The sequence below is a fragment of the Euwallacea similis genome, chromosome 33, assembly GCF_039881205.1.
Source record: "Euwallacea similis isolate ESF13 chromosome 33, ESF131.1, whole genome shotgun sequence".
In the NCBI taxonomy this organism is placed as follows: domain Eukaryota; kingdom Metazoa; phylum Arthropoda; class Insecta; order Coleoptera; family Curculionidae; genus Euwallacea; species Euwallacea similis.
In genome coordinates this window covers 1,332,996-1,358,190 of record NC_089641.1, presented here as the reverse complement: position 1 = coordinate 1,358,190, position 25,195 = coordinate 1,332,996, and the positions used below count along the sequence as shown (strand labels likewise).

The window sequence follows — 25,195 nt, the reverse complement described above, 5'->3', positions numbered from 1 at the left end:
AAGTATAGAGAAGAGCCTGAAAAAGTAATAAGAAGGAAATTAGTTTGAACAAACATCAATTAAGAATTAAAATCTGGAAGTTTTTTATCTTGAGAAAAGGGTATTGGTATGTTTGCATCTACATAAATCTAATGTATTGAAATTAGTTATTGAAAACTTTTCAGAATGTTCAATAAGTCTTTGATAGAAAATAAATTCGAAATAAAAAATACAAAATATAAAAATATATAAATAAAAATTCTCACATGTCTCATGAGATAGGCAGCCTTGGGGGTGATTCCTACTATTATACTAGAGTGATTTTATATCAATATTTTCGTTATTCTAATGACATTTATCTTACTATAGCAACATGTGGTTTATGCTAAGTTTCTATTCGGATGGCAGCTTTGTTACCAACCTTTGATGATGTTTCATTGATTAATATAATTTTTGGTTATGGGAAATGGTAGCATTTGGTTCCAATACTATTCAATGCCATCATTCCCTTCCATGCATAAAAATCTTATTTTCTTAACGCTACACGTCTTAAAAATTTTGGACTTATTTCATCCTCAATCCACCAATAAGTAGAACTGAATTCTACCAAATTATGGATCAGCCAGAAAATGCTGTTGAAAGTGAAATAAGTGAAAATATCCAAATATTTAAACAATAATTGACATAAAAGAATTAATAAAGATCTTCAACCTAGGTACTATTAGCCCTATTGGAAAAACTAAGCACAGATTTTACTTTCTTGCGAATCTTGGGAGAGGACCATTTGCTCGAGTGTCCTTGAACGTCCCCTTTCAATGGAACCCCCTCGTCTATATCATCAGCCTCTGACTTAATTTCCATTTTCTGCAATACAACTGCCTTTACAGACCATAAAAACAAGTGTAATTATAATCAAAGTTACCTGTACTATTAATCGCAGGAACTGATTCTGCGTCTCTAAAACTTGGGAGATTTGTCTCAATTTGGATTTCGTCTTTGCCAGCTCGTTCATGACATAGTCTTCAGAGTTTTCCATTACAATATCACCTGAAGATTGAAAAAATTTCTAACTTATTCCTCGTTTTCGTAATTTAAAGCGTAAATTATCCTGCGTTTCATTGAGGGTTAGGGGTGAGTTATTGAAGCGAAAAGTGCGAACGATTCATTTATTAAGGGACAAGTAATAGCCTACCATAGTACCTCCATCTACGCATGAAAAATTTCTTCACCATGCCTAGAAAACAACAAGTGGAGCGTGCATCTACTCATCAAAACATCACTTAAATTAAATCTACGCGATCTACAATAATATATCTCTAAAGAAAATGCAACTTACTCTCCTCAGAGAACGGACTTCCAAACCATTTCTTTATGATGAAATCCATTACTCCTTTTTTGGTTTTACATTCATTTGGATATTCAGTGATCTCAGATTTGTCCACTTTATCTAACCATCTTTTAGGTAACTTTCTTTCTAGCTCGGTATGCAACACCACCTGAAATAAAGCCCAAGAAGAAAAAGATGAGAATTTAATTGAGAAGAGCTTGAATAAATTTGTATATTTACCCATTTGCTTCATATTTTTACATATTTATTTCGAGTAAGAAATTCCACAACACCTGAAGAACCTCGACTCACCTGCATGGCTAAACGTTTTAACTGAGCGTTTCTCCTCACACTCTCAATATCTCCAACTGCCAGACCGATAAGAAGGTTCATGAGCAAAATCGGCATCAGAACCATAAAGAGACTCAGAATCAGGAAGGCAGGTATCGGGAAGGGCAGGAAGGTGTTCTCTTCTTTGCTGCTCAAGTAAAAGGGTTTGACGTAGGAACCGATAAAGTCGATTTCTCCCAGCATCATGGAAAAAGTGCGTATCATGGCCATGGGGATGGTTTTGAAGGATAAATGGTCTCCCTAAAAGCAAACACGTTTAATCGGAGTATTGCAGATTGGAAATTTACTTAGTACTCTGGAAAGTAGGATGTAAAAGGCAAGTCCGAAGGCTATGATAAGGATTGAGAAAACCATCAGCACTTTGATCAATGTTTGCAGGATTTCCAAGAACATGACTACGTAAATACCCACTTGGTCGAACCTCTGCAGGAGGAGTAGCAAGTTAAACCAGCTGAGAAACACCACTAAAGAGGCGAACGAGAATTGGATGTCGTAGATTTTGTCTCCGAATATTGGAAGGATCTAGCAAGTCAGTTTCGTCAAAAATAGCTGTGATCAAGAATATTTTTGCTGACCATGATAATGGTGGATCCATACAAGCACCAAGTGACCAAGTTTGTGGGGTTCAAAAAATAGAGGTGCTTTTGTTGGATCATCTGTGTAATCTCTCTGGCTCCATTTACGATGACGAAAACCAGTATTACTATTGCGCAAATGTACATGGAATAGTTCGCATGGACGTTGAGAATCTCGGATTTTCTTTCTGAGAATTTCTAAAAGAAAAGTTTTCTTGGCGATTCTAGATAGTCCTAAGCATACCTGTTCAGTGCTCATATTACTAGAATAGATGTAGCTGAAGTTTAATGCATTTTCGTGCTCCATTAGCTGCGAAGAGAAGCATGTAATTGACCCTAAAAATAAGCAGTAAAACAGCAAATTCGTTAGGTGAAAGTATTTCCCGTAGGTGTTCCATTTCATCTGTAGGTATTTCTGGCTTAATGGGTGGGCTAGCAGTTCCACGCGACCATGAGTCACCATTGCCTAATGCGATGGATCATGAATGTAAAAACATTTATATAAAAGTGGATAAACATGGGAATTTTCATACGTTTAAAGCTGGAAGGGGTGTTGGCTCGTTTAAGATTTTTTTCTCTCCGGTCTTCTCATCAATCTCTTCAGTAACGGTTCTGCATTGCAGACAAGTGAAATTATAGTTTATCTAGAAAATATCAAGAGCAATTTGTATTTAATTCGCTGACATGCGTGTAAGGAAAATTACAAATTTTAGTTCTCGTATTTATTGATTAGAGAAACGCGTATGAAGAATGAGCAACAATTTTATACAAATATTTTAGCAAATTATTAAAGAGAGGTAATTTTATGTTATTTGAATTTACTTAAATTTCAAATTCTATTTTTTATCTAACCTTTCAGGAGTTTTACAGGTCCATTAAATATTATGATTAAATCGACTTACCGAAAAAAGTTTGGAATCCTTCTTGCAGTTAGCCTTAATGATGCATTTGTCTTGAACAGACTCAAAGACTCTTGGCATTGAGGCTATAAGGGCAAGGGAGACGCTGGGGTTCTTCTGCGATTTCATGGCCAAAATTTCTTCCGCTCTGAAAGACCAGAAAAACATTTTTACAAAATTGTTGACGACATTTATACAGGGCGTCCTTAAGTTAGGCCGACAGATTTCGTCACGTTCAGCATCAAGTGTTCACGTTTTTGTCAAGCATATTGTATATGATTTTCCAAGTACTCCCCAGGAGTATACAGGGCTCGCCTTTGGGAGCTGACATAATCCATATATGGAAAATTACAAATTTAATGTATTTTGTTTTGTGGAAAAAACCTGACATTCTAAAAATATTTTCAATTGAATATGACTTCCGGTTACACCGAAGACTGACCCTTATTTTAATTTTTTAAATGGGCCAGTGCAGTTTTTTTAATGAAAATGTATTTTTTTGTCGAAAATAAACATGAGCTTCATAATACGACATAGTACCGATTCTCAACTGTTTTTGATTTATGTTGATGTTTACTACTTTTTCGAAATTTGAAGGGCTTTTCTAAAACTCAATTATCTGTAATACAAAACTATTTGATATAAATTGATGAAATAAATTTAAAATTATTGGAAAATTAACGAATTTTTATAAAACATTAAAGAATTAAGAAGAATATTTGGAAAAGTTTTCGAAAAAAATTATTGAAATTTAGAATTTTTAAATTCAAAAAAGTTACTTTTTTAAATAGCACCCTACAATTATTATTACACCATTTGATTGGTACAAAAAAATAAACAAATACGATATACATAAAAGTATCAAAAATGAATACTTTTTGAGTAAATCTAAAAAAGCTATAAATTACTTTATGCTGCGTAGCTAATAGATGCATCAGCGCACCTTTCCACGATCAAGTTGCTTAATGTTTATTTTGATTGTTTATTTTTTTATGTTAGGTTTTTTTCTCTCAAAACAAACATACAATTTTTAAAAATACATTAAAGTTGCAGGTTTCTATATACGAATGGTGTCAGCTCTCAAAGGCAAACTCTGTATAGTAACGTAGATTTTTTAAACGAAGTTCAGACAGGGTGAAATTAAATTAAATACTTAGGATTTTTTGTAAGTAAATATGACAATTATTTTACATTTTCACTAAGGCTTCGCAACTGACGCCCTGTATATGCTGTTTATTAAGGTAAGCGAAAACAGAACTATTTTATAAAATTCCTTTGTCTCATATTTAAATGATATCATTCTTTTTACGTGTTCGCTTTGTTGTTAAGTAAATTCGAAACGCATTCAGCAGCTAAGGTAAACTAAGTGCTCGTACATAGTAAAATAAAGTTTTGATGTATAGAGTTAGAGCCGTTAAAATAGATTGGAGAGGTCGTTGGAACTTGAAACAAACAAATACTAAGTCTTTTTGAGTAAATTAAGCATGGATATTAACTAAAGATACCTACTACTTAGCCTGAATTTTAAGTAACGGCTTCGGCGATTGAAAGTATTAATTAGGTTCCAGAAAACAACATTTTGCACATAAACTACGACCTAATTAAACGTCAAAAGAAAGCGCTAAGAAAGGTTCATTGGAAGTCTTTGAACATGGAATTTAGGATACAATAAAAAGCACACAAAGCTTATTTGCTGCTAACATCGAACGCGGCAATCAAAGACGTGTCTGAGGAATAGTAATATAAAGATGTCAATCAAGCAGAAATTTCCCAAATTTGAGGGGAAAGACGGAAAGCGCTTCACCAATTATTCCTTTATTATTATATATATTAACCATTTACAAGCCTCATAAAATAGTTGATTTATTAAATTTAATTTCATCAAGATAAAAACACATCGAAAAAGAGGCGGTACAGAGGGACCCCAACCTTTGAGCTAGTTTGTCTGAAAAAACCATGTGAGGACCATTGCTGAATGCAAATAAGGAAGAAAATGATACTAATAAGTCGACAAACACTGTAAATATATAAAAGAATTTTTATATTCGTGTGTAAAATAACACACACATACTTTATTTTACGCCTATAAAAGCCCACGTATTCTTACCTATCCTCATGCGTAACCATAGCTAAAGCAGCCTCCAAATACTTGTAATAAATGGCATAATCCATAGCACTCATTTCCGCTTGGTTATAAAGAAGTTTGCACCTCATAGATAATAGCTGGGCTATGACATTAGGCTGGTTCTCCGTGGTTGCTAAATGTAGGGCCGTGTTCTAAAGTAGGGCAAATATTAAGACTTGGAGCTTGAAGGTTAATGAGCTTACTCCATCTTTGTCAGTTTGATCTAATAAGTGAGAATGCACGGATAGTAGCAGCTCAATCGTCTGGGTGTACCCATTCATAGCAGCAAGATGGAGCGGATTACGACCATCATGGTCTCGGTGTAAAAGAGCGCCTCGATTAAGGAGAAGTTGGACTACTCTGGTGTGGCCCTAAATTGAAAAATAGGAAAGTTTGAGCTTCATAAATTGCTTTAAAAGCAGGTTCTACAAAGTTTAGAGTTAATCTTAATTCATTTTTTACCTGCTGAGATGCAATGTGTAGGGGGGTCATCCCTTCCCCGTCACTTTCATTGATAATAAAATTTCCTTTCTCTGAATCTAGTAGTTGCCTCACAGTGTTGTATCGGCCATATCTTGAGCGAAATATGTATTTTAGGTATATTACTGGACTTGGATGATTAATTGAATTTACCAATGGGATAAATTAAATTTAACTAACAACTATTTACCGATTTAAAAATATGTGTAAGGTAATGATTTACAGAAATTTTATTTCATTAAAATAACTTTACCTGGCAGCAAAATGAAGTGGACTTTCGTTGTTGTTATTTTTCAGATTGATAACCGCACCCAATCGAATTAGGTTCTCCAAGCTACGAATGTGACCTTCCCGGCTTGCGTAATGGAGAGGAGAACATCCAGTAAGGTCCTTTTCGTTCAGAAGTTGGAGAAGGCTTTCTTTGGATTTTGCCTAAAGCTCCATTATATCAATTAATTTCTTTGTACAGGTGTTTTATGCTGACTGATGAGCAAAGTAGCTTTGACCGAAAGATGGTTATGTTAAAAAAATGTTTGTTTTTGGTAATATTTTGCTCTTGTAACTGTAAGTACAAGTGCAAAATATTATGTGAAAGTTTAAATGAAATTGCCAGTTAAAATGAAATAACTCTTGTAATTCGCACGTAATGCATCAATTCTACTCACATTGCTGACTTCTTCGGCAAATCGTTCCAATTGACCCCCATTCATAACCACCAGATGCAGCACATTTCTTTTGTTGATATCTTTGATATTAATATCTGCTCCAAGACGGATTAGGGCATGAACCTCCAAAAAAAAAAGTATATTGCAAAACTCTCGTCCCTCATCATCTTGATAGTGTTCTGTTTTAATGATAATTTTTAGATAACACTTTTAAAATTCTTTTAATCGTTGTTAAACGAGTATCCTGTAACTAAAAGGACTCTCTCATGAAGTTTTAGAACTTCACCCATACAAGTTTTCTATAGCAAATTAGGAAGATAAAAATGTTAAATTTCAAAAGAATATTTATCTTCTTATTCTTGGAGTTAAACTTATCCTAGCTGGTTGAAAATGATCAATAAATTATCTTGGTTGATATTTCTTGCGCTAGTAGTTTGTCTAATTCTTCATTTTATGGACTTAATTTTATTATGACATAAATTTTCTTGCACATGTTTAAAACATTTTTTCATAGCTAGTAAACATAACATTCAATCTTTTGTCAATTTATCACAGGCTTAAACGTGCGGGATATAAAATACGTGGAACTTGGTTTATTACTTTTACCGATTACTCAAGAAATACTTAAACACAGGTATATAAAATACAAAAAATTCTCTTTAGTTTGGGCGATTTCCAACTTAGGAATCAAAAGTACAACTGGAATTCAAATTCAATTCAATTGACTTGATCTTTCTGGAATTCAGCATAAAACGAAATGCTCTCATTGAACTGTGAATTGAGGTCAAATTCCTCATGGTTGTCTACAAAATCTTTTATTAACTCACCGTTTTCCAACCTCCTCTCAAGGCAGCTAAAAGCAAAGGAGACCTCCTTTCCTTATCTATGGGGTTGCAATCAGCGCCTTCTTTTATGAGATACTCAACTATTTCTGGGTGATCAAACATGGCGGCACAGTGCAGTGGTGTCATCTTTTGAACGTCGCAGGAAACCAAACAAGCTGTTTTTTCTTCGGGTTGCATTTGGAACATTATTTTCACGATTTCTATTGCTCCTGTACAAGAAAAATCATGTTCGATTTTCGGGTATAAGGAAGATAATTGTGAGATTTACCTTGAGCACATGCCAGATGTACTGGAGTCGAGAGATCATGTTGTTGAGTTGAGATTTTTGCTCCAGACCTTAAGTATGTATAATACAAATAAGTTTGATGAGGAATTTTGGAGTGATTCTAACCTGATACATAATTCAACTGCTTTAATATCTCCTCCGTGCACAGCTGAATGCAAAGGCACATTGCCTTCTGCATCATAAAACGAAATCATTTCCTCCCTAGTGCAGCCTAAAGATTCTCCCCAAGCTAGAAACACCTCCATAGTCTTGGAGGAGGCATTTTTAGCTGCCTCATGGATGGGGTAGTAGCCATTATTGCAGGGCTTCCTGGGGCAGGCACCGAAATCAGAAATCTGAAAATTTTATTTATCTATTTTTGACGAAATTCGCTGGAAAAAGGAAACTTGCCAGAAACCTGGCACAATCATCATGGTCGTAAATTGCAGCTATGTGAAGGGCAGTTCGTCCGTGTTCTCCCCCTTGCTGGATGTCAATTTTGCTCTTATATTTGACCATTGTTTGTAATACAGAGATTTTGTTAAGCTCAGTCGCCATGTGAATAGCAGCTCGCTTTTTCTCATTAAGAAGGTTGGACTCAACGCCACTGGAAGATTTCATTGAATTAAACCCTCTTTGTACTTCTAGAAGTTTAATAGGTAACAAAATACGGTGTACGTAAATAACAGCTATTTGAATCTTGTCAAGCTATGTACAACGGTTTTGAGCTAGACATAGTTAAAATAGAAAAGTTTTTCTAATACAAACTCCTTTGGATGGCAAAAAACTGAGCTACTCCTTCACATATCGAAAAAGATTCTGAAAATTCCCACAAGAATTGACAAGAGTGGTGTTTCCTTATAGAGAAATTTATCTACTGTGCTGTAAGTTTCCGTAAAAGTTTTAAACATGCTGCGTTTCATCTTCTCTGGTGAAAAATTTGCAAGAAAAGTTCGTTCTGGTATGTATATAGCAAATAGATATATTATTGCCATTTGGATGCCAAGACAAAATTTCAAATGACTGGGACAATTTGCTGGTATCAATTTTTCATATAATTGACATCTTATGCAAACAAAGTATGGTTAAAAAGGGTTAAATCTGTCCAAAATTTTCCTTATTCCTAAATACTTACAGTGCTAATAAAAAATCTATGGCCTGCAATGCTTCAGATTCAACAGCTACATGCAGAGGCGTGTTTCCAGCATTGTCTTGAGCATTCAAGTCTGAAAAACGCTAGTATTTAGCATAAAACATCCTGGTATATCATACTTTAGACTATGATTTTCAAAATGCTACCAAAATGTTTTTGTGATATTTTTTATTGGACTTTAAAGATCGCTAAAAAAAATCAAGTCAATAGTTATTTTACTCTTGTTATTTCAAATTACTTATAGAAATGAAATCAGGTAAACCCACGCCACTTATATCATTACAAGTTACTTAAGAAAATTTAATTCAGACTCAGAGGTTGCTCAGGTTAGTATGGATTCTTATTCGAAACACCTTGTGTTCTTGAAAAAAATCATTTAAGGGCACTAGATTAATGTGCTTTGCATGGAAGAGAACTTCCATGGAAACCGCGAAACTGACCAATACTTTAAATTTTATTCATAATTAATATTTTTTAAAGCAACTGCCTACTTCCCTCAATTTCACTCAAATATTGTTTTAATAGAGTTGTGCTTCAACTTAATCTCCATAAAATAGCCTCAGGCAGTCTATAACGAATCTATAACGATTGTGTTGCTTATATAAATTCAACTTTTCAATTATTGTTCAATAACTCAGTTATTAATAGAGAATATTCTGCAGGCTGTAACCGGTTTAGTTACACAATAAAAGTTACGTTTTGCAACGAATAAGTAACAAGCTTTAAGGGGAAGCCTCTCCACATCCTTGAAGCTGTTTATAGCTTCCTAATTCTAGTAGCTGTAACTACATTTATTTATTATTTCTAGCTAAAATCCTGTTTATTACTGATATTAATTAATGGAATTTAGTGGGCAAAAAATGACCAACTAAGGTCATCAAACATCGAAATCTCTCGTCTCAGGCAATTACCACTTCAACTGTAAATAGTGATAATCAGTTGAACCTAAGGCACAAATATCATATTATAGTGATCTATCAGTCGAATTACAACCACAAAATGGTCAACATATTGCATTTTGTCTTGGTTTTTTATGCTATTCAAGTTGCTTTAGCCATAGTGTGTCCACCTGATTTCTGCGATGGGGTCGAATGCCGCACAGACTTGAAATGTGCCGAGAAGCAGGTGAAAAGAAAAGCATTTTGTGCCTGCTGCGATATTTGTTATACCATATTAGGTAAGATAATGAAGAAATATTTACATTAAATTAGCAATAATAATTGCGTATTAATTATCTGTCTAGATGAAGGAGAGAATTGTTCATATCGATATTTAGGTTTATCCGTACCTCCACCTGCAAGGGAATGTGGTAAAGGATTGAGGTGTGTCAATAATGTCTGCATACCCGAATCAACAGATGTTATTTAACAAATGTACATTTACTTAACTGCATTAAAAATCACTGACATCTTACCTCCTCCCTGTTGAGTAATAAACGATAAAATGTTAATTTTATTCCTCATAGCAGCCTGATGGGCGACAGTTCTCCCCCTCGGGTCCCGAATGGATAGACGGGATGGGTCCTGCACATAGAGCTTCTGGAACATATCCAGATTTCCGCTTTCTGCAGCCTGGAAGTCAAATTAATTTCAGCATAAGTCCACTATTGAGAGTCACACTTATTAACGATGATATCATTAACGTGCTGTTAACTTTAGTGTCAAGCTAGTCTGCATAGGAACCAAGTTCTGATTAATACTGAGGCTCTATTTCAACGTTTCTGTGGAAATTAGCTTGCAGTCAGAGCTATCAGCACATTAATAATTTGGCCCTAAAGCAGTAATCTTCAGATTAATTCTGTTGTATAGCGGCGTGCAAAGTTTAGTTTAATAAATCGAGAACGCTTGTTAAAAGTTGAAATAATGACTGGCAAGTCTGTAGTTTTTCAAAAATGGATGAAGGGATTATGTATTGAAATTTAATATACAGCAACTTAATAACCATTAAAACTTGTTTAAAATGGTAATATTAGGAAGATTGTTGTTTCTTAACTTGTTGCGTATTTGATAATTAAAATGATAGAAGTACGTCAGATATAGAGTGGCTAATGGGAAATGAATCGAGGCAAAACATCAATAAAAATTTTGCATTTTTAAGTAGGAAATTCTGAATATTACCACATTTCCAAACCATGTCTACCAGAAGATTTTTTGTCCAAATAACTTTTGACTTATGATTTTCCAAAAAAAAATCAAACAAAAATTCATTCGAAAAGACCAAACCTGATATACAGGGTGTTCCACCCCAGCTAGAACGTTCAATAGCTCCCAAACCAATGGAGATACAAAAAAAATTATTTCATAAAATGTGTTTCGATTTAATTGCTGCATATTCTAAAATTATTTTCAAATATGGCGGACTTCCGTTTATACCGGAAGTTGACACTAACTTACTTATTTTAAATGGAAGACCCTGTATATTATTACATTTTTGAATTCCTTATTCAAAATGAATATCAGTTCATTAAGCATATGGAAGCATTAATTCGTACCATTCACAAGTTATTAGACAATTTATAATAAAATTGACGTATCCATAACTGAAGAAAAAGTCCAAAATCAAGGAAAGTAAAAGAGATAAAATTTTGGGGTTTCTTTCATTTCAAAGAGCAGAAAATAGACTACTACAGCAGCTACGATTTTTTTATTTATTGTCTAAAATATCAATTTTCTGGTACTTGTCAAATGGAAATATTCAACCACCAACAACTTCAGTTTTTCAAATGGAATGATATAATTATTTTTTGTCTATCCGACGCAGAAAAAAAATATCTCTCATTTGATATACTATTATCAATAAGTATTCTTAAATCAATCCGCAACAAGAATATTTTTAAGGGGCAGCAAAAATGATGCAAAAAATAAACGGTTATCTAAAGAATGTCAATGGGATTTCAAAGTACATGTTCAAATTGTTGACCGGTATTTTCAACGCACAACTGGACCCTGTCATTAAACTGTTTGTTAATTTTAATTAATTAAATTTAATTAATTTTAATTTTTTTAAGTTGTTGGTGGTTGAATATTTCCATTTGACAAGTACCAGAAAATTGATATTTTAGACAATAAATAAAAAAATCGTAGCTGCTGTAGTAGTCTATTTTCTGCTCTTTGAAATGAAAGAAACCCCAAAATTTTATCTCTTTTACTTTCCTTGATTTTGGACTTTTTCTTCAGTTATGCATACGTCAATTTTATTATAAATTGTCTAATAACTTGTGAATGGTACGAATTAATGCTTCCATATGCTTAATGAACTGATATTCATTTTGAATAAGGAATCCAAAAATGTAATAATATACAGGGTGTTCCATTTAAAATAAGTAAGTTAGTGTCAACTTCCGGTATAAACGGAAGTCCGCCATATTTGAAAATAATTTTAGAATGTGCAGCACTTAAATCGAAACACAATTTATGAAATAATTTTTTTTATATCTCCATTGGTTTGGGAGCTATCGAATGTTCTAGCTGGGGTGGAACACCCTGTATATTTGCTCTCCTTCATGTTCACATTAGGTCAGCTAGAAAACGTATTGCCAGCATCAGCGATCGAAAGCTGATAAATACTGAGTTTACGAACACATTTTGATTTTTTTGGATAATTTAATTTAATAATTTCTTAATCAGTAATGCACGGATTTTAAGTATTTTTAATATCGTTATTTATGCAATTCTTATGATTTATTTTATATACACAGAGTGTGCCTATTAAAACTTCCCATCTGGAAAATTTCGGAATAAAAAAAAAAGAAAAAAAAGCCGAGACACATCGATTTTATTTTCAAGGGGGACACATGGTGGCCTAAGTGTTAGTGTCTTGGAACCTGCTCCTTAGGCAGGTGTGTAATGTACCCTTAAATTTTAAATGACACTCTATCTTGACTAATATCTCATTTTAAAGATTTTTTAATTCTGATTGCAACGGTATATGACTTTTTAAATTTTGGTTTAGATGTGGTAAGAAAATCATCTTTTAAAGAATAAGACAAGATATCAATTAACATGAAAATGTTATTTAATTAAATGTTCAAATTGTTTTCCTTTCACTTCTATGCAATAATAAAACCTTCACTTCCTAACGAACATTTCGAAGCATTCCGGGCCTTATCGCACGATATCTTGTTTTATTCTTTAAATGATAATTTTTTGTCACATCTAAACCAAAATTTAAAAAGTCATACACCTTTGTAGTCAGTATTGAAAAATCTTTAAAATACCAGCCAAGTCCAGTCAAGATAGGGTGTCATTTAAAATTTAAGGGTACATTACACCCCTGCCTAAGGGGCAGATTCCAAGACACTTACATCACACACCAACACTTAGGCCACCATGTGTTCCCCTTGAAAACAAAATTGACGTATCTCGGCTTTTTTTTCTTCTTTTTTTAATTCCGAAATTTTCCAGGTGGGAAGTTTTAATTGACACACTCTGCATATATATTTTTTATTTTGCCTTTTAGCTGTCTATAAATTGCCTATTTCTAACTCGAGACTAAACATCTGAAGAGATCATTTTGTAATAAGAAAATAATGATATGAATCCAACTTTCAGAAAATTTTGATTTCGCTCTCTTCCGCTGCATATAAGTCGTCTGTTTCTATTTAGAACTACACGGTGATGTAGAAAGCTTGTAAAAAACTTCAGAGTGAACAAAATATGTGGAGGAACAGAAACTAAGACAAAATTCGAGAAAATCTTAATTTCTGACTCTTTACGTGCATATAACTTTTATGTAAAATTATATAATGGTAAATTTGAGAATTGGTGTTTGATCATGTAGTTTGAAGATGAAAAAGATGTAGAAACATTTGGGAATAATTTTTTAAATTTCCTGATAAATAAACATTTTATAATTTATAAAACCTCGAACTGAATCACTTACCGACATCATGTTCTGGACCTCTTCGACAGATGGTTTCTTTGAATAAAGAAACACCTTCGCCCATTGTTTGTACACTTTGATGGATCCATGAACTGACATGATTCTTCGTGGTATATGAAGCAGGTTGAGATTTTTCTCAAAGCTCTTGTAGTCAAAAAACCCGTTCAAAGGACTAACCGAGATTTTCTTAAGTTAGTTTGTGTAGGGAATCATTTTAGGTATTTTAGTTTTAATAATGATAAAATTGATTATGCTATACTCTAATAGAAGGCGGAATTTCTTTTACCTCCTAAGAGATGTTAATATACAGGGTGAGTTTTTTAAGTGTGCCACGTAAATATCTCTGAAGTTATGAGTTTTAGAAAAAAAAGTTTCAAATAAAAAAGGGATTATGTGAAAGGGGAAAACTTTTGGCATCGTCACTGTTTCGATTCAAGGTAATCTTCAGGCTCTAATCAAGGTCAACTTTGTTTTTTCAAATGGAAACTCCACATTTTTTTGACAGATTCTGATTTGTTGTTCAAAACAAACATGTTTTTACTTGAAACATTTTTTTATTCATTTGATAGTTTTGGCACAAATTGACATTTTTAAAGAATTTTGTTCTAACGAAAATGCTTGTATCGATACATTCAAGAGAAGAAATTAAAAAAAAAAACATAATTTTTAAACAATTCAATCAAATAAGTGTTCAAAATGATGTCCTTCTACTTCAATGCATTTAGCGATCCTCATTTTAAATGACTGTTGGATATTCTAATATGTTTCTGGTCGAATAAAGAAAGAATAAAAAAAAACGTAATAAATAGATGTTTTATCAATTTGTAAACAAGTAGGACCCACAATCCTACTCGCTTACAGTTTCAATTCAGTTTTAGAATAATAAATATTGTAAAATGGCAGTGCGATTTTCAAAAGACGAAAAAATTGAAATTATTTTTGCTTATGGCGAATCAGGTAGAAGTTCTACTGCAACGGTGCAGCGTCATGCCGAGCGTTTCCCACAAAACGTACTTCCGTCACGGACTTTTGTCAATAAAATTGTGAGTTTATTTCGAGCAACAGGAAGTGTCTAAACACAAAAAAGAGCATGCTTAAAGACTCTCGTTGGAAATGAAGACAATCAAATTGATATTTTAGCTGCCATTGCACTTGATCCTCATGTAAGTACTCGCCAGCTGGCTGAAAAGTCTGGTATTTCACAAAGTAGTGTTTGTAAAATTTTAAAAAATCATAAGTTTCATCTTTACCACTTCTCTCTTCATCAAGAACTACATAGTGACGATTTTCAAAACCGAGTTACCTTTTGTACTTGGGCTCAAAGAAAAATCAGACAAAATGATGATTTTTTCTCGAATGTATTGTTTTCGGACGAGTCTGGATTCACAAACCATGGGCAAGTCAACAGACACAACATGCATTACTGGGCTGTTGAAAATCCCTATTGGTTGCGAGAGGTGGAAAACCAGTGTCCATGGACTGTAAATGTTTGGTGTGGCATTGTAGGAGAATATTTAATTGGCCCTTTTTTTATCGATGGAAATCTTAATGCTGCAAAGTATCTCGATTTTTTAACACATGACTTGCCAATACTTCTGGAAGAAGTAAATCTAAATCGACGAATGACCATGTGGTATCAACATGATGGGTGCCCAGCTCATTATGCAACAGTTGTTCGGGAAAAATTGGATGAAATGTTTCCCCAAAAGTGGATTGGTCGTGGTGGTTATGTTAACTGGCCAGCACGTTCACCAGACTTAACATCTCCAGATTTATTTCTTTGGGGGTACTTAAAACAAATTGTCTACGCTGATGTGCCAACAACTGCTGAAAACATGAAAGAAAGAATAAGAGTAGCTTGCCGTAACATTCGACCAGAAACATATTGGAATATCCAACAGTCATTCAAAATGAGAATCGCTAAATGCATTGAAGTAGAAGGACATCATTTTGAACACTTATTTGATTGAATTGTTTAAAAATTATGTTTATTTTTAAATTTCTTCTCTTGAATGTATCGATACAAGCATTTTCGTTAGAACAAAATTCTTTAAAAATGTCAATTTGTGCCAAAACTATCAAATGAATAAAAAAATGTTTCAAGTAAAAACATGTTTGTTTTGAACAACAAATCAGAATCTGTCAAAAAATTGTTGGGTTTCCATTTGAAAAAACAAAGTTGACCTTGAATCGAAACAGTGATGATGCCAAAAGTTTTCCCCTTTCATATAATCCCTTTTTTATTTGAAACTTTTTTCTAAAACTCATAACTATTAAGTATTAGTATATATAAAAAAAACTCACCCTGTATAAAGTCTATGTAAATCCTAGAGAACTAAGATTTATCTGGATAGATTTCCAGCCTGTCGCTTTTAATGATTAAAAGAATGTGAGGAAAACAGAGCACCCTCTGTATTTGAGGAGAATATTGGAATTACAATTGAAACACGTTTGCAGAGAGCGAACAAGTTTGGTAAAAAGAGATCGATTACCTCCAGCAAGATTTGCATTATGCATATGACTTTACACCTCCAAGTAGTTAGGATCTTTGTGTTCTCCGGTAAATAGATATAATAAAGAGAAATCTGTAGGTAGGTTTTTCTGCTCTTATTTGGAAGTGTTATTTTTAGCTTTCAAAGACGATTGAGAAGAGAGGAAATGTGAAAGCTTGCACTGAAAGTGTTTTATCAACTCCTAAGCGTCTTGATAAACGACTGGAAACGTTTTCGAACCTAAGTGAGGTGAAATGAATACGATACCAACGAACTGAAAGAACTGGACAATTTAATTTATTTTCCTGGTATATAATGATATCCATCATATAAAAAAAACAAATAATCATTTTAGCCTTAAAAAAAAGAGTTATTATCAAGTACCCAGGGGAATCCTTGGTTGCACGAAAGCTTTGTGGCAGAATTACAATGATGTTCATGGAAATGATCCGGTGCTCTATTTTTTTATCCGATGTTGTGATAAAAATTCAATAATAATTTAAGATAAACTGAGAGAAATTTATTTCATTCATTCTGTCTTTATTAAAATTGACGGGTAAAGTAAAAAATTTTCGAGAAAATTCAAAATGACTTGTCCATTTTGATCAAACGTTTCTACCGTAATTTACCAATTGGACAATTGTCATCTTACTCTGTTTCAGAGTGAATAGTCCCTGCCCTAGTATTCCCTGACTCAATATTTTTATTTAAAAAAATTGTTTTTTATTGCACAATTTTAAGCAATGCTTAAAATAATTTAAAAGATAAGCTTTAAACAGGGTTTAAGTGTTTAAAACTTATTTAAAAAGTAGCTTAAAAACCAAGAATTTTTAAAATAACAGCCTTGCTGAGGAATTCTTAACTTAAAAAGTGGGTACTTACAGTAAATGTGAGTTAAAAATTTGATCTAAAATAGATATACATATAATAAATAGAAAAAAAATGTTAAAAGATTAAAGTAAAAATGTCATGTTTCTTTAAGAACTTTTAAAAAAGGACTAATGCACAGCAAATCTCAAGAACGTCTATTAATAATAAATATTAATTGACTTATTAGTAGATACTGACCTAAAATCCACTTGCATTCAAAACCAATATTTTTACTGTTGCTGGACCTAATGGATTTTTTGTAATTAGAAACGTCTTACTTAACTAAATTTAGAAATTCGACCTTTCGAAATGTAAGTTCAACCTATGCATTCACTTGGAAATCCTATCTAAGCAAGAGGATCTAGTTGTCTCGCAAAATCATGACTTTCATTAGAAAGATGGACTAAAATAGGAAAATTATATGTTCCAACTAGAGTAAAATAGAATAATCAATTTAGGGTTGTTAAGGCCTTCATATCCCCCCTTAGTCTTACAAATTGAGAGCTCAATTTGTTCATATTTGTGGAAGTGGTTTATCTGTCCAGTCTTGGAAGCACTGAACAAGAGTGTCATGGGCTTAACTAATACGCTGAATTCCCAAGTCGGGTAACCGAATTCATGGAATAGTACTTACCTATTTACCTAATAATGTAATTATAAAATAATTAGCAAATGTGTGTACGCACTCTGAAGTAATATAAATTGTAATCATTAAACGCTGATTATGATAGTTTGTTGTATAATTGGTAAAACGTGTTGGAAAATCAGGCAAGACTTGTTGGTGTAAAGACAGCAGTCAGTCACGAAATAATTTTTTTAGTGCTGTTTACTCTAAAGTTTGTTATATAAATTTGTCAAAATCATTCAAGAGCTCAAAGTAACTAAAAAAATTTTGATTCTACTAAATAAATATTTATTTGAGTTCACAAAGGCAGAAAATATGCTGCAGCAAACCAATGCTGCCTCATATATATAAAAAAGAATTATTTTATTCCTATAACTCATCTATTTTAGTTTGAAACGTAAAATAAATGACAAATCTTGCAAAACGAAATTGGAAAGTACCTAACTCAAAATTTAATAGAAATTTCTTCTTAATTAACTAGGTAATTAAACTGTCAAAGAAATGTGACAATGGTTAAATTAATAAAATGTAATTAACGGTAAAAGCTTTTTGGATCTACATATTTACAAATAAATAAGTCTAAATATAAGAAGACAGTTTAAAATTGAGAACGCAAACTACTATTGATACACTTTGGTTTTGAACAAGAACTGATGATTGATGAATTTGAAGTTCATATGCATAATAAACTCTTAATTACTCAGGTGCTGCCACAGACATCACTTCAACTCAAGCTCTTTTTCGGGTATTAACTAAAGAAAATTATTGTACAAGACACCTATAGCATAAAGTAACATTTCTTAAACTTCAGCTAAAATCCGAATTACCGAATGATTCCCTACAAGCAAATCAGAGAAAAGTTTACGATTATTAAGTTTGAAGCGCGAATGCCGGAAATTTGAGCGATCATTTAACGTGCCTGAACGCAGGACAACACTCAGCATGGACTGAAAGAAGTGGAGAGACACGCAACTTCAGCCAACAACTCTCAAAACTGAACTTTGCACGCCGAATCTGTAGGATAGAGAAAGTTTTTGTATTCTTTTATCTGCTTTGTGCCCCTATTATACAGGGTTGTGACAAAAAAATTGAACTTGAAAGCGAAATGAAGGATAGTTTTAGTGGTGCACGAGAAGTTTGCTGAATTTTATCCAAACCCTCTGTAAAAAATGATCAAAAAATATTAAAAACTTGCCGTTGAATCAGTTTTCTCCTACATAAGGAGAAGTTTGGTGCTTTTTCAATTGACTTCCGAGCGTAGTAAAGTGCTCAAGGAGAAAACCGATTCAGTCAAATGTTCCAACATTTTTCAGGACCTGTGTCTCAGAAATTCTTTAACCTAAATTCATAAATTTCTATAGATTTTGGGTCTATAAAAAAGATTAGAGGGCGTTTTCAAAAACTTTAGACTTTCTTAAAAGTTACTCTATCTCGCGAGAGTATTGCAGTCAATTTTAATATGTTAAATTTACTCTAAAAGATAATTGACTGTAAAATCAGTGATATAGACTAATGGTTTTGTAGAATGATGGCAAAAATCTAACGAGAAACTGTTCAACTTTCTGCTAATTATGGTAACATCGCGAGTGCATTCATTCCAAGATTCTCTTTATAATGACATTTAATAGTCAGCTTTTAGATTCTATTTATCTTATGAAAATTGGTCGCGGTATTCTAGAGATACAGGATAATTTATAAGAAAGCACGACCTTTTCGAAAACGTCCTATATTTTTTTTCTAGACCTAAAAGCTGAAAACAACTAAACATTTCCCGAGATATCAATAAAAGCAATTAGGTTTCTCAAGAACAAGAAATTCTAAAATTACGTTATCTACCAAATGCAGTAGGTTGAAATATAATGATTTTACAGTGAATTTTTTTCCTATATATCATGGGAAAAATAGATTTCGTTCAAGATAAATTGCTTATCCTGATTTCTAGAGGAAACGGTTTTTAAATTTTTTAAAATTTATATTAAGTTTTAAAGTGTTTCGGAAATATAGGGTTTCAGAAATGACGGAAAATTGTAATAAAAATTTCAAAATGCCTTAATCCTTTCCATGACCATTTTAGTTAAAGATAATAAGGTAGGAAACTCAATAAAAACTACTAGTTTTTGTACACTCTAACAAGCAGTAAACTTTAGATTTATATACTCTTGAGAGCTTTAAACATGCAAATTTTTCCCTTTTCAGTAGGACCAGATAAAGAGAACAATCTCTTTTTAGAATGAATTGCACATATGACCTTTTCTCTAAAAAGTGTTTAAATTTTTTTTTTAAATATTAATACAACAATATGTTTGAAATTGAAAAGGAAGTTCTTTATCAATATCTCAGTCACTGAGTTATTGGTTCAGGTGTGCTCCGGAAATCGACATTTTTAATTTTAATGACCTCAATTCTAGTTAAATTTTCTTATTTTGTTAAAGTATGATTTTCCAGATGTTATCTGCTATATTATTTGAATTAATTGGGCTGCAGGAGGAAATAACATTCACATTAGCCCAAAGAGGGTTGATTTGATTTGAACGATATTTTGAGAAAAAATCATTATTAGGATCTACTTAGAGGAAGTACTAATTGATAAACGAAATATAATATATAGTCAAAAATTGTAGGTATTTATTTGATATTGACTTGATTTCAAGGTAAGTCAAGTATTTGAATAAATAAATTGAAGTTACTAAATAAAATCTTTTTAACATGTTCATGCATCCTATCAAACATATATATTTTTAAGGTTTACTCCGGAAATTTCCACACAGGAAATTGAATTTGGATGATCCAGTGTTCTTTATCGAGGAGCTTGAATAGAAAAGGGGACATGGAAATAGATGCTACAAAAATGGCACGAATGAAACCTCCTGGGGAACATTGCATATTTTTTCCTTTAATTAAATTTCAGTTTTGTATGTTAAATTATTGTTGTAAATATTTCAATAATGAAATTGATGGTGTGAGAGAATGTGATTTTCCGGATAAAAAGTTTATCGATTTTAAAATGAGTGTCGTATATTGATAAATTATGTTTCGCATTTTCAGAGATAGGAAGTAGCATAATCGATCATTCATCCAGAGTGATTTCTCTTCATATTTGAAATAATCTGAAAACAGTGAAACGACACGATTCTTCCATTTCAAGTACATAAATGATTTTCTCCGAGTTCCGGGTGGATAGTTTTTCAGTGAAGTTTCAGCCTCATTTCACATTCGAGGTATAACTACCGCCACCTGTATTCGTCACAATTACTCACCCTTAGGATCCTGTAAGGGCTGGCTGCTATTGAACAAACGGCCTCCCCGCAACCCCCATTCGCCTGCTTGCCCTCTCCCTTTTCGACGTCAGATGGCAGCATTGATTTGCGCTCATTTTCGCTGTCTCGAATTCTTATGAGGGTGCGGAAAGAGTTCATTAACCACTGCTGAAAAATATTATCCAATTTTCATAAAATTTGAGTTTTTTCTCTAAAACAGCGTGAAATAGCCATTTGCACACGGTTGAAAAAATAGTAAAAGATCTGTTAACTTAAAAATAGTTGTAACCTTACACTACTGATGTTATTGCTTCCAAATTGATTTTTTTAGATAATATGAAAGTTTGATTCATTTTGATCCCATTTTAAGGTAATGCAATAAGAGAATTGTGAAACGTTAATCGGCTCTCAGAATTGTTGTCTTAGAATACAAGAAATGAAAAAGCAACTAAAACTAAGTCCATTTTATTGAAGAAAAGCAGAAGAAATTTTGAAATTTATATCTTTGGGAGAAAGTTGTGAATCGGCAACTAGAAACTAACTCAAAAGTCAGCCAAACTTTATTAACTTACAAAAATTGGTTTTCTCTGTCCAGGACTCCTCCTCTCTCCCTCCTTATTGCCACCTTCACTCAACCTCTTATTGATCCTATTCTGCGCCTCTACAAAGCTGATTTCTTCTTTCTTCTGATTCATCAACTCCTTAAGCTCCGATATGCAATGCTTCGCTTTCTCCTCTGATTTATCCATGGGAGCCTTCTGTTCAAAGGTTATGATGGGCTTCTTCTCCGGTGGTTCCACGATCTCAGTAGGAAGTACCGTTATGATGGGCGTATTGGTTCTGGATATATGAGCTTGGAGGTCTTCATCTAAATGCCAGGAACGCAAGAATTGGACGATGTGGTGTAGATTTGGCATTGTTGTGTCCGTTAGCCCATGCTAAAAGTAAATAATTTTATAATCATTTTAGGCAAAGGCAAAGGTAAGCATCTTCGGGTCATGAAGATGAAGAAGATACTAATCGCTGATCAAAATGGACCGTTCTTAGAGTATTTCCAGCAATTTTTTGGAGGCGATTACATTAACACAACACTATAGACTGATTTACAAATTATCCTTATGCTTAATTGCAGTTTAACTCATCTACTTCAGATCGCTGCTTGATAAAACGACGGTAATAATTCTGAATGGATATATACTGCGTGACATAGAAAAGAGAACACCCCGTAAAAATGGTTTAATTTAAATAATTTTTGGTATGCATGTTTGTTTATATGTATAGCAGAAACGATCAAAATTTCACTCATATTTATCTACGTATTTACGAGTTATTCGGAATTTTAGGTTTTTTTTAAATATAAAAATTGCAATAAAATATCAACAATACAACTGGAAAATAACATTTATTGGAGTGTAGTGTGCTTAGAAACTGCGTAGAGATATGCCTAGAACCAGAATAGAGCGAAATTTTCATGAATTGAGCGAGTTTGAGAGGGGTCGAATAGTGGGTCTACGAGAGGCTGGTCTGTCATTTAGGGAAATCGCCACTAGATTGAACCGTAGTGTAAACACTATAGTGAGATGCTGTCAGGGATGGTTCGAAGAAGGGCAAACAGGCAGAAGAACAGGTACTGGACGACCTCGAAGAACTACAGAACGCCAAGATCGCCGACTCCGAATTATGGCCCTAAGAGATAGGTTCGTCTCATCGAGGACGCTGGCGGATCAGTGGTTCGCTGAGTATGGAAGGCCCATTGGGATACGAACCATTTATCGCCGCATAAGAAGTTTTGGATTGATTTCCTACCGTCCCTATCTCGTGTTACCCCTCACCTTAAATCATCGTCAAAATCGACTACAGTGGTGCCAAGAACGGATACATTGGACTCTGGAATGGGATAATATCGTGTTTAGTGACGAATCCAGATTCTGTTTCGGTATGCATGATGGTCGGGCAAGAATACGAAGGAGACGGGGTGAAAGATGGGATCCTCAGTTTGCAATACAGAGGCATGTCCATCAGACTGTTGGGGTAATGATTTGGGGTGCCATTGCATATGGTAGCAGGTCACCTTTAGTTTTCGTCAGAGGCAGTATGACAGCCCAGCGATACATCCAAGAAGTCCTGGAACCTCATCTTGTGCCTTATCTGGAAACTCTTGTTGATCCAGTTTTCCAACAAGACAATGCACGACCATATGTGGCTAGAGTGACTATGGACTTCTTCCAACAAAATGCAGTCAATTTGCTACCTTGGCCACCTCGATCTCCAGACCTCTCACCGATCGAACATGTATGGGATATTATAGGTAGAAGGTTGCATAATTTACCCCATCCTCCGCAAACCCTAGCGATGCTGTGTCATGCTGTCCAGTTAGCCTGGAATGAGATCCCCCAAGAGGACATCAATCACCTCATTAGATCCATGCCTAGACGTGTACAGGAATGTATAAGACACCGCGGAGGACCGACAAATTATTAAATTTTTTTTAGTTTTTAACAATTAAATTTGTTCAACTTTTTAATGTAGTATTTGTTTTGGCGTAAACAACATGCATACCAAAAATTATTTAAATCAAATCATTTTTACGGGGTGTTCTCTTTTCTATGTCACGCAGTGTATATATATATATATATATATATATATATATATATATGTATATGCCTCTTAATAACGTGTGTCACAAATAGTTTGGTAATATACTGAATCTCATGGGGGCTAACTTTGTAGGCAATTTAATTTGTTCGGGACATGAAAGAAATTTCGAGCACTATGTTTAATTTGGCAAGGGACCTAATTATGCGCGTTCAATGGCTTAATTATGCACATGTCTATAGCAGTTTTCAATTGTAACTGATACAATCAGATATCAGTATGTCGGGTTCAAGGACGATGCTAATGAAGGTCTCAATTTGAGTGCAAATTGTAATGGCAAGAATAATGAAATAAAGTGGTATTGGTGTGATGAGAATGACCTTTAGAGTGCAGTTTTCTTCGGGTTGCTAAAATGTTAAGATTAAATTTAGAAGATCTTCTAAAATAACATATAACTTCACATAACATATATAATTTCTAATAATAACATCAAATGAAATTGCGCTAAGAAAGACTTAGCATGATTATTTTTCCATGATGAAAATGGAGAATCGTCGATTTTTTATCTCGACACTTCAAATTCTGAGAATAAAATTGGTTAGGATATTATTTACTTTTATCTAATAACTGCTAGGTGAATTAGAAAGAATCGACAGAATTCTTTTTATTAAGTCGAATTTTAAACTTTTTGAAAAAAAAAATCAAAGCTTCAATTTCTTAACTCTGATAGTTACTGAGATCCCTGAACTGAGCATTGAAGAAAACACACTCTGTATTTAATTTAAGAGAAACGAGAAATTGAATCTCATCCATTGAAGAACATGAAATGAAAGAATAGCCCTGGTCTTGCAAAATTAGCAATGGTCTTTACTGTATATTTTCTAATTTTGGCCGAAAACGGGTCTTCAGAGATTTCCGATTGAATTTCTCATCGAATCTTATTAAGATATCCAGAAGCTAAAATGGACGGTACGATTCCGAGCAAAATACTAAAAATGCGAATTTAAAAAGCACTTTAAAATGCAATATTTTGTAATTTTGCTTTTCTTGGATACAGGATGATAGAAATGAGTTTTCCCGATGGATCTTTCTGTACAAAATCCTAAGTTAGACATATTTTAGTACCAATTTCATGGTGAAATACTGAATCATTTTAGTCTGGTGTTCTTGGCACTGATCATCTTCTTCTAGAGATAATCTTATTCCTGCGATGGATTTCTTATTATTACAAAGATCATGTATCAGTGTGTGATCCTACACCAGTATCCGAGTTTTTCTAATATTAATATCAAACTATTCCAATAATAATTGCGACACAAATTATGGACGTCCTTGCCTATTGGTAATAACAGTTTTTGATCTGTTATAATTTAGTTTCAACGAGTGCCTGAATGACGAGCAATAATTGAATGTGAAGAATTACCTATAACTGATGAGAATATACCTTGATATTATCTGCGAACAGTCGTTTGGTTGTTGAATAATTGGAGTTTAAAACTGTGCATAAAGTTACTTACAATTGTGATAATAATTTAATTTTAGGGAAAGTAGAAGGTACTGTAGTGTCCACATTTCCTGGCAAAGCTTGAAAATAGCCTTATTTTTTGGACGCAACGGACAATTATTGAAGATCTAAATTGAAAATTAGAAAGACTTATTTTTTCCGAAGATATGTAGGTAATTCGAAAATTATTTAATATTTTAAATTAAGCTTCCCCCGTACCGATCTCTGCAATTTCTTTAATTTCTCTAAACTTACATAAACTTTTCAGGGTGTCCTCACTAGTTGTCCAACAAAAACCACTTTTCGA

General features: G+C 33.4%; 2 protein-coding genes across 2 annotated transcripts; one reads left to right on the top strand and one right to left on the bottom strand.

Moving 5' to 3' along the window:
* Window positions 1–104: 104 nt before the first annotated feature.
* TrpA1 (Transient receptor potential cation channel A1) lies at window positions 105–25,148 on the bottom strand. The gene is made up of 23 exons (XM_066404282.1): window positions 25,144–25,148; window positions 21,362–21,727; window positions 20,790–20,957; window positions 10,079–10,235; window positions 8,647–8,737; window positions 7,923–8,118; window positions 7,638–7,867; window positions 7,515–7,582; window positions 7,229–7,455; window positions 6,402–6,524; window positions 5,990–6,168; window positions 5,719–5,830; window positions 5,460–5,627; window positions 5,239–5,408; window positions 3,135–3,279; window positions 2,766–2,876; window positions 2,477–2,698; window positions 2,233–2,430; window positions 1,952–2,179; window positions 1,619–1,897; window positions 1,316–1,475; window positions 902–1,026; window positions 105–843 (listed from the first exon to the last, which is right to left on the bottom strand). Exons 2-23 carry the CDS (start codon window positions 21,704–21,706, stop codon window positions 691–693), a joined length of 3,855 nt encoding a protein of 1,284 aa, XP_066260379.1. The 5' UTR covers window positions 21,707–21,727; window positions 25,144–25,148; the 3' UTR covers window positions 105–690.
* Window positions 6,085–10,119, top strand: LOC136418257 (uncharacterized). Its single transcript, XM_066404280.1, has 3 exons — window positions 6,085–6,118; window positions 9,635–9,841; window positions 9,908–10,119. Exons 1-3 carry the CDS (start codon window positions 6,100–6,102, stop codon window positions 10,030–10,032), a joined length of 351 nt encoding a protein of 116 aa, XP_066260377.1. The 5' UTR covers window positions 6,085–6,099; the 3' UTR covers window positions 10,033–10,119.
* Window positions 25,149–25,195: the final 47 nt, after the last annotated feature.

Bases quoted from the DNA above. Each gene is read 5' to 3' on its own strand.
- TrpA1 (XM_066404282.1), bottom strand. From the start codon at position 21,706: ATGCCAAATCTACACCACATCGTCCAATTCTTGCGTTCCTGGCATTTA. The intron at 8,119-8,646 runs GTAAGTATTTAG...GAAATCTTCCAG, and splicing joins ATAGATTTTTTATTAGCACT to TGGCGTTGAGTCCAACCTTC. The intron at 7,583-7,637 runs GTTAGAATCACT...TACATACTTAAG, and splicing joins GCAGTTGAATTATGTATCAG to GTCTGGAGCAAAAATCTCAA.
- LOC136418257 (XM_066404280.1), top strand. The intron at 9,842-9,907 runs GTAAGATAATGA...TTATCTGTCTAG, and splicing joins TATTTGTTATACCATATTAG to ATGAAGGAGAGAATTGTTCA.